The sequence below is a fragment of the Gekko japonicus genome, unplaced genomic scaffold, assembly GCF_001447785.1.
Source record: "Gekko japonicus isolate JY-2015 unplaced genomic scaffold, Gekko_japonicus_V1.1 scaffold367, whole genome shotgun sequence".
Classification (NCBI taxonomy): Eukaryota; Metazoa; Chordata; class Lepidosauria; order Squamata; family Gekkonidae; genus Gekko; species Gekko japonicus.
In genome coordinates, this window is record NW_015163617.1 from 63,623 (window position 1) to 73,303 (window position 9,681).

The following is a 9,681-nucleotide window of genomic DNA, read 5'->3' on the forward strand; positions in this document are numbered from 1 at the left end:
GAAAAACTGACAGCTGACTCACAGTAACTCGGCTTAGAGGGGACGCTGCTAGTGGTAGTGAATCCAACATGTTTTAAACTATGTGGTATTTGAAATAATAACAGCTGCTTTGGGTGTTCCCATTTCTAGGGTGAGAAGAAGAATGCGTCTCTCCATTCTTTCGGCATTCACAATTGTATCAATCTCTCCCATGTTCTTTTTAGGTATCTTCACCCCTCTCCAACCCCCATTGCAGATAGACATTTCTGGCCTAACAGCTTTCCACCAGTTTATGCTTCACATGTCTTAAATGCCGATCAGTTGCCTGGAGGTGTAAAGCAGGGAAGAGAAGAATCTCTCTCTCCTAACCCCACCCTACTTTGTTTTGTAAGGTGTTAACCGGATCACTCCTTAGTCAACATTTCTGTTTTTCTGCACTGGAAAATCCCAAACATTTTAGCATTTCCTGGTGCGGAAGACACATTAGTATTTTTTATCGTTTGGTGCCCTCTTCTGGTTCTACACCAGTTTGTTAAGAGTGGCGGACTGTAATCTGGAGAACCGGGTTTGATTCCCCACTCCTCCGCCACGTGCAGCCAGCTGGGTGACCTTGGGCTAGCCACAGTTCTCTCAGAGCTGTTCTCTCAGGAGCAGTTCTCTCAGAGCTCTCTCGGCCCCACGTACCTCACAGGGTGTCTGTTGTGGAGAGGGGAAGGGAAGGGGATTGTCAGCCACTCTGAGACTTCTTTGGGTAGTAAAAAGCAGGGTATAAAGACCAACTCTTCTTCTCTTCTTCTTCTTATGACCTTATGAATTAACATTCTTCTGAACTGGATCATTAGCAGCCATTCTCAGGTATTGGAAACTGAGGGCCCTGGCTTCTTTTATTGACTCAAAGTCTGATAACTTCCCTGACAATCAAACCACGGCTATAGTGGCTTCCTTTCTAGCTGCGGTGATTAAGAAAACAAATCTCCCTGAGTTTAATTAGTTTTATTATTATTATTATTATTATTATTATTATTATTATTATTATTATTATTGACTCAGTCCAGTTACCGATCTTATAACTGAGGAAGCCCTGATAATGCTTCTGGGGGAATCCGATGGTTTTTAGGAACACCACGTAAAGGTCTGCTTTATGGTTTTATATTAAGGTCGTTCCCTAAATCAGGGGTGGACAAAATTGCTTAACGTCAGAGCCACATAGAATAGAAGTCAGATGTTTGAGAGCCGGAAGACGTGTAACAAATATTACACACGTTTTTACTGGGAAATATGCACATTTGCTTTTTATTAACATTACATGAGACTGCCAAAAATAATAACAAAAGCAGTAAAAGCAGATCTCAATAGTGATATTTATTTGTCCAACGCTATTTGCTTGCGAATGATATTTAGCTTCCGCAGCCGCCCTGCTGAGAGCCGCATAATATGTGTGAAAGAGCCGCATGTGGCTCCCGAGCCGCAGTTTGGCCACCCCCTGCCCTAAACGATTTGCTTATCCTTGTCTCTGTCTCGCATTATGTCTTATTATCTCTCTCTCTCTCCCCCTCCCTTCCCTATCGCAGATTTACCCTTATCGGCCGTAGTTAAACGAAAGCACAATGGAATTCTACGAGTCCACCTACTTCATCGTCCTCGTCCCCTCCGTCGTGATCGCCGTCATCTTCCTCTTCTTCTGGCTCTTCATGAAGGAGACGCTGTACGACGAAGCTGTGGCCAAACAGAAGAGGGAGCAGAAGTTCCCGCCCACCAAGACCGAGAAGAAGAAAGCCGAGAAGAAGAAGAGCAAGAAGAAAGAGGCCCAGAACGGGAGCCTCCACGAGTCCGATTCGGAGAGCGCCTCCAGGGACTTCAGGCTCTCGGACGCTCTGGGGGCCGACGAAGAGCACATTGTGCCTCCCCCCTTGGGCGTGACGGAGGCCCCCGGCGGCCTTCGGGAGCGCAAGAAGAAGGAGAAGAAGCGTAAAGGCAGTCCGGAGGAGCACGCCCCGAGGGAGCCGGAGGGACCCAAGCCGGCGGGGAAGAAAGTGGAGCCGGGGCCCGTCACGAAGCAGCCCACCCCGCCTTCAGACACAGCTGGGTCGAAGAAGAAGGCTGGGCAGAAGAAGCAGAAAAACGGAATAGGTATGGCCATGTAGCAGTCTGGTGAAGTGGTTAAGCGCGCGGACTCTAATCTGGGAGAACCAGGTCTGGTTCCCCATTCCTCCACACACAGCTGCTGGTGGGACCTTGGGTCAGTCAAAAGTTCTCTCAGAGTTGTTCTCTCAAGAGCAGTCCTCAAGAGAGCTCTCTCAGCCCCGCCTACCTCTCAGGGTGTCTGTTGTGGGGAGGGGAAGGGAAAGGAGACTGTAAGCTGCTCTGCGACTCCCGAGTGAAGGGCAGGATATAAATCCAATCTCTTCTCTTCTTCTTCTTTGGGTTTTTTTGGAAGGGAGGCAGAGACGGGGTGGACTGCATCAGTGTTTTGGCACTAGTTGTATTACAAACGGCTGAACTCTTGCCTCCCTCGTCCGGCAAAATTGCCACCGGAAGCAAAACACTCAGGCTCTGCTCATAACTTGAAAGATTATGTCAGTCCAAATCCCAGAAAACACTTGCCATGCTTCCCAAAAGTGGTGCAGGTTTTGGTGTGTCGGCAGAGGCAGGTTATAGCCTGCTTAGTCACGTTAGAAGCTGAGCTGAGTGGTAGATTGGCATGCAGAAGTTCCCACATCCCCCGGCATCTCCAGGTAAAAGGACCGGGCAGGAGATGATGTGAAAGACCTCTGCCTGAGACCCCAAGGAGCCACTGCCACTTTGAGTAGACAGTACTGATCTTTTTTTCTTTCTTCCCCAGAAAACAATTTATTAGGATATATTAAGAGGTCAAACATACATCATACTACTAATTGTTATACATCTTTTTCTCCTATTTCCCCACCCCTTTTGACTTCCCACGGTGCTCCAAACTCCAGCCCACATCTTAAATTCTCACCTTACTCGTTAATCACATTCTACAGGTAACATATCTTTCAACTATTATTCTTATACATTCATCTTTCCCCCAATAGTAATCAAAGCGAATTAAGTTGTTCTTTACATCCCAATATTTCTCTAAATATTCTTTAAAGTCTATCCAGTCTGCGAAAAATTCTTCTGCTTCCAGATTTTTAAACTTTCTTGTCATTTTGTCCAAGTAGGCAGTACTGATCTTGATGGACTCAGGGTCTGATTCAGTATATGGCATGGCTCAGTAGTAGATCCCCGGTTCAGTCCCCAGCATCTCCAGTTAAAAGGACCAGGCAGTAGGTGATGTGAAGGACCTCTGCCTGAGACCCTGGAGAGCTGTAAAGAGACACTGTGGCTCAGTGGTAGAGCATCTCCTCGACATGCAGAAGGTCCCAGGTTCAATCCCCGGCATCTCCAGTTAAAAGGACCAGGCAGTAGGTGATGTGAAAGACCTCTGCCTGAGACCCTGGAGAGCTGTAAAGAGGGGCTGTGGCTCAGTGGTAGAGCATCTGCTTAGCGTATGGAAGGTCCCAGGTTCTTCAGCACCTCAGAGCTTAATGGCTATCAAAAGTTTACATTTTGCCTTGGCATGTGGCGTTCACCCCCTGAAATTGTCCCTTTTAGATCCTTTCTTTGGGAGATGCATGCGCCTCCCGAATGCGTTTTCTCCTGGGAGGATGGCAAGCAGCAAACCTCCACTTGGCATTTTAAAAGTCCCCCCCCCCCTTCTCTCTAGGCATAGAACCGGCTCACCTTCAACCTTCATACAAATGCTCATGGGCCTAGCAGGAAAAACAAAGGGATGGTCAAGCCCTCCCCTTCCTTCTCCCCCCTTCTCCAGGCAGGGAATAGAGTCTGGAGGGCTTTAGGCTAGAACAGCCCAGGAATAATATCCAGGAAGGGGCTGGAGGAAACTCTTCTTTGACCTGGACTGACCTGGGGTCAAGTGGGAGGGGAACCAGAGACGATAAAATCTTTGTGCAACAGGAAATGGCTCTCTTTCTTTGGAATGCTGCATTGAGGGTAGCTCAGAGCTGTGGTCTGAAAGCAGGCAGCCGTTAACCATGGGTCAGCCTGGAGATATGATGCAAGCTAGAAGGTAATGGTCACTTTGTAGAGAGCTGTAACTTCCTAAGCTAACAGAGCCTGTCCTATTTTTACCGTCAGGTAGGGCATGTATAGAGAGAGGGACAAAGGGTTTCCACGTTTACCAATTTCCTTTTGTATTCCTTGCACCGATCTGATGCTGTGCTAAAAGTATGCTTGCATTTTCTTTTTTGATAAGTTCTTTACACGTTTTGATGCTGGGAGTGGTTCTCTGCACCATGTAGACCGCCACCATTTTGGAAATGCTGTTTTAGAGGGGCTCCGGGGGAGGTTGGCAAGCAGCCATTCCTCCAAGGGCACCCAAGGTATGAATCTGTTCCCACGGTGGCCAGACGCTGGGCAGTGGGAGACACAGAGGCAAGGCCTCTGAATGTGGAAGGAAAGCTGGGAGTCCTGACCCTCCCAGCAAGCAATTCCTTGGAAAAGGGCAGGTGATGGTAGCGGCTACCCTAGAGAGAAAGAAAAGTCCCTCCAGGGAGTTGGGAACCCCTGGGACGGCAGGGTGGAAATGGAGCCTGCAGGCCAGAGCAGGCATGTTCCGCCCCCCCCCCCCCCCTTTGGAAACCCCTCTCAGTGAGACTGAACCAACCAGCCCCGCATCACAGGGTTTTGTCATTCGTTTTGTTGGGGAAACGGTTCATTCTTAAGGGGCGAAGGAATGAGTGATTTTTTCCTTTCCCCCCCCTTGCTGAAAAGCATCTATAAGGTCCCAATTGGGATACTGGTGCAGGTAGGGGGGTAGAACTTTCTCCCTGCACCAGTTTCTTAATCTTGAATCTTCTTAATCTTGTAGAACTGCTAGTTTCCCATGTTTGGGGGAAACTTGCAGATTGCCTGTGCGGTCGAAGGAGACACGTGGCTCTTCCAGCGTCTTGTCTGGCTTCTCCCTTAGTGAACAGTGTTCAGACAGGAAGCGATGCCGATTCTTAGACAGTGAAGCCCCTGATGTTGCCTCCTGGCTCTGAGATTCATAGGATTAGTGCCTCTGAATGTGGAGGTTCCCCTGAGTCATCATGGCTAGTAGCCATTGATACGCTTCTCCTCCATGAATCTGTCTAATCCCCTTTTAAAGCTGTCTGTTCCTGTGTCTGTCACTATATCCTCCGGCAGCAAATTCCACACTAATCCCTTGCTGTGTAAAGAAGTATTTCCTTTTGTGCGTCCTGAACCTACTGCCCATCGGCTTCAATGGATGCCCTCAAGTTCTAGTATTTTGGGAGAGGGCGAAGAATTTCGCTCCCTCATGTGGAGAATTATATAAACCTCTATCATGTCCCCCCTAAATCGTCTCTTTTCTAAAAAGTTGGGTATGTTTAGCCTGGGAAAGAGAAGGCTTAGAGGGGACATGATTGCAGTCTTCAAGTATTTGAAGGGCTGTCATGTAGAAGATGGAGCGGATCTATTCTCTCTTGCTCCGGATTGCAAGACTAGATCTAATGGGTGGAAATTACAAGGGAGTCGATACCGGCTAAATATCAGGAGAAACTTCCTAACTGTAAGAGTGGTTGAGCAGTGGAACAGTCTGCCTCGGGAGGTGGTGGATGCTCCTTCGCTGGACGTTTTCAAGCAGAGGCTGGACGACCATCTTTCGGGTATGTTGTAGGCAGGGCTCTTTTTGTAGAAAAAGCCCAGCAGGAACTCATTCGTATAATAGGCCACACCCAACAGCAGAAACTCATTAGCATATTGGGCCACACCCCTGACAGCACAGCTCATTGGCACATCAGGCCGCACCCCCATGTTACCAGAAGTGTGCTCATCCAGCCACACCCACCTTTTGCTTGTTATTCTGTTTACCTTGTTTGTTGTCAAAACCCAGAGCTTTTTTTGTAGCAGGAACTCCTTTGCATGTTAGGCCACACACCCCTAATATAGCCATTCCTAGGTCCCTTCCAACCCTAACATTCTGTGAAACAGTCCGACGTCTCTTTTGTTTTCTTTTAATTGTGTGCGCGTGTGTATGAAAGAGACAGCGATTTTAGGTAACGATACAAGCTGACGCACCTTTCCTTTCCTCGCAGACGACCAGGACGCGAAGAGTGATTCATTACTACCCCCAACCAAAAAGCAAGACCCTCTCCTCTTACATCACGAGGTCAAACCAGAAAGCGCATCAGGGAAGAAGAAAGTTTCGGCCAAGAAGCAGAAGACAGAGAATGGTAGCGTGTGCCATTTTTTTTTCTTGTGGGAGGAGGAGGGCAAAAGAACCTGAATCGTAAATGAGATTGCACACGAACCTTTCAGTCCATCAGCCGCTGCGTCTTAGTTGGGCACAAACTTGGCCTTGAAATTGGTAATGTATGGGATGCTGCGTCTGAACTGCATCTGATGGACTGAAGACCTGAGTTGGCATAAGGCAGCTCGATATGATATGTCAGCAGGGGTCATTTCGTAGAAAAACAGGTGCAGGAGCTCATTAGCATAGCTCATTAGTATAACTTAATTGCGTATGCCACACCCCCTGGCATCACCGGAAGTGTGTCAGAAGGCAACACCCACCGCTTAGGCTCCACTGGACTGTTTGGGATTGCTAGCTATTGGGGGGGGAAGGAACGTGCAGCTCTGTCCTCGCAGAGGAGGGAGGCTTGTACCTGAATAAAACTTGGCCTTAAAGGTGCCACTGGACTGTCTTGGACCGGTGGGAGCTCTGCAACTTACCTGGCTGCTTCTTGCTCTGACTGAGGGCTGCTGGGAGCGGGGGGTGGGGCTTGTTGTATGTGCCCGCCCCCTGGGCTCTTTACTGTGGGGCCCACTAACACCTTACCTGGCACCTGCCAAGTATTTTCAGAATGTGCGTGGAGCCAGGTGGGGCTCTTGCCCAGCACATTTTCCCTTCCCTTCCCTTCATTAAGTGTGCAGACTCTAATCAGGGAGATCCGGGTTTGATCCCCCACTTCTCCACACACAGCTGCTGGTGTGACCTTGGGCAAGCCATAGTTCTGTCAGAGCTGTTCTCTCAAGGGCAGTTCTGTCAAGAACTCTCTCACCCCTACCTACCTCACAGGGTGTCCTTTGTGGGGAGGGGAAGAGAAAGGAGTTTGTAAGCCGCTCTGAGAGTCCGAGTGAAGAAGGGCGGAGTATAAATCCAATCTCCTCCTCCTCCTTTTCTCTGAACTCTGTCTTTAAAAAAAAATCAATACAGGTGTGTAGAAATACATCAGATACAAAACATTTAAACACAAGATATACAAGACTCTCTCCCTGTTTTCATTATCAAAGCAGTTTGAGTGAGACAAGGTATCAATACAGCCCTTGACATACTGCGGGTGCCCCTCCTCCGAGTACTGCATAAATTGCCTCTTAACATTAAAATATACTTCCCAGGATATTTGTGTGTTGGGAAATTCCCTTCCCGGCCTCTGTATCCAGGAACGGCCACAATTGGGAATATTGAATGTTACTGGAATGAGGAGGAATGATTCCTCCTTGGCGGTGTTAGATGAAATTCTCTATTACCCTAAGACTTCTTCCGCCCTAGGATTTACCGAGTACTGCATAAATTGCCTCTTAACATTAAAATATACTTCCCAGGATATTCGTGTGTTGGGAAATTCCCTTCCCGGCCTCTGTATCCAGTAACGGCCACAATTGGGAATATTGAATGTTACTGGAATGAGGAGGAATGATTCCTCCTAGGCCAGTGATGGCGAACCTTTTAGAGACCGAGTGCCCAAACTGCGACCCAAAACCCACTTACTTATCGCAAAGTGCCCACACGGCAATTTAACCTGAATACTGAGGTTTTACTTTAGAAAAAAACAACTCATACATTAACTTAAGATGATCCAAACAAAGTAAGGGAAGCAATCCCAAATGCTTTCATTGACTTAAAAGTTATTTGGCAGAGAATTCGACACTTTAATGATGGTCCGGGCCTGGCTGGGGCGATGGCACGCGTGCCCACAGAGAGGTGCCATAGGTTCGCCACCACTGTCCTAGGCAGTGTTAGATGAAATTCTCTATTACCCTGACACTTCTTCCGCCCTAGGATTTACCCTCCAGCCCCTAAACCCATGATGGTGAATTCCAGACCTCCCAAGAGGAGAGGGACAAAGACAGGGAAAAGCTAAGCCAGGGCACCCGCCATTCCCACAAACACAAGCAGCGGCTTCGTCCTTGGAAGTGCTGCGAGTTACGTAATTACAGCCCCTACAGAGTTGGGTCCTTGTTCGTCTCTGAAAGAATGCACGCCAAACTGAAGCCAGCGGACTCTTTTCTTCCAGTACCCGACCTCTCCTGCTCCTTTTTGTTTTCTGAAATCCCAGTGATGCCGCTGGTGGACGAGCCGTTGATTCACGCAACGACTTACATCCCCCTGATGGACAACGCTGACCAGAACCCGGCCGCGGGGAAGAGAGAAGTGGCCGGCCTGGCGAAACCGGACGGGATCGAAGGGCTGCAGAAGAGCAACGCGAAGAAGCTGAAGAACGAAACCGATAAAGGTAACGGGTCTAAAGGGAGACGGCCTGGCCCTAAGGGCAGCTCGGTTGAGCGGCGGAGCCACTGATACCCAGTGCACTTACAGAGGGCCTGAGATCGTGTGAAGTTTCTCTCTTCTGTAAAAAGTAAAGGTTCCCTTGCTCAAAAGCCAGTCGAGTCCGACTCTAGGGTTGCAGTGCTTATCTCCGTTTCAAAGCTGAAGAGCCAGCGCTGTCCGAAGATGTTTCTGTGGTCATGTGGCCTGCATGACTAAACACCAAGGCGCACGGAACGCTATTCCCTTCCCACCGAAGTGGTACCTGTTTATCTACTTGCAATTTCTTGCTTTCGAACTGCTAGGTTGGCAGGAGCTGGAACTAGAGACGGGAGCTCACTCCGTCATGTGGCAACTCGGGTCTTGAATTGCTGAACTACTGACCTTCCACAGCCTGCAGTTCAGCGTCTTAACCACTTGAGCCACCACAGTTCCTCTGTAGCTGCCGATAAAAATGTCACGTGTCCAGATGTGGTTCGGAGGCGGAGGAGGTTTTATTTCTTTATCTTAATGATTTTTATCCCGCCCTCCCGGCCTAGGCTGGCTCAGGGCAGCTTACAAACAGGATAAAAGTTTTAATAATACACAAAAAACCATTTGTTGCTTAATGCAGTTTCCAATAAATAATAATACAGTAATAGAAAAACAGTGTTAAAATCAAACATAATATTAAAGTGCTAGCAATTCAGTTTTTACTTTTGTTGTTTTGGTCTGCTTCAGTTAGGGAGGTTGTCATGATCTGGGCTGTGCCACCAGAGGCTAGGGCTGCCAAGTGGGGGCGGGTAAACCCCCGGTTCAGAGGCCCAATTCCCGCCCCCGCAGAATCGGGCCCCGGGGGGAACTCCGCCCCCCAAAGCGCAGCGCAACGTCGATCACGTTGGGGCGTGGCCCCGATCGTCGGAGGGAAAACTCGATGGTTTTCCCCCCGACGATTGGGGCCACGCCCTCAACGTGATAGTCGTTGTGCGTCACTTCTGGTGACGTGCTGGTGGCGTGCGTGCGCTTTGCGCGCGTGTGGACAGACGGCTCCAAGACCCCGGCGACGCTCCCCCGCCGGTAAGAAAAATGGACTTGGCAACCCTACCAGAGGCCTACAACTCCCACAAGCCGCTGAGAGGTTTTGGAGC

At 49.0% G+C, this 9,681-nt stretch overlaps 1 protein-coding gene across 1 annotated transcript in view; it reads left to right on the forward strand.

Annotated features, from left to right (window-relative positions):
* The first annotated feature begins 1,553 nt into the window (after window positions 1-1,553).
* KTN1 (kinectin 1) overlaps window positions 1,554-9,681 on the forward strand; it is a 128,991-nt gene continuing 120,863 nt past the window's right edge. The window contains exons 1-3 of the mRNA XM_015407425.1: window positions 1,554-2,109; window positions 6,102-6,239; window positions 8,346-8,522. Coding sequence (XP_015262911.1) covers window positions 1,587-2,109; window positions 6,102-6,239; window positions 8,346-8,522 — 838 coding nt within the window. The 5' untranslated portion in view covers window positions 1,554-1,586. The remainder of the gene's footprint in view (window positions 2,110-6,101; window positions 6,240-8,345; window positions 8,523-9,681) is intronic.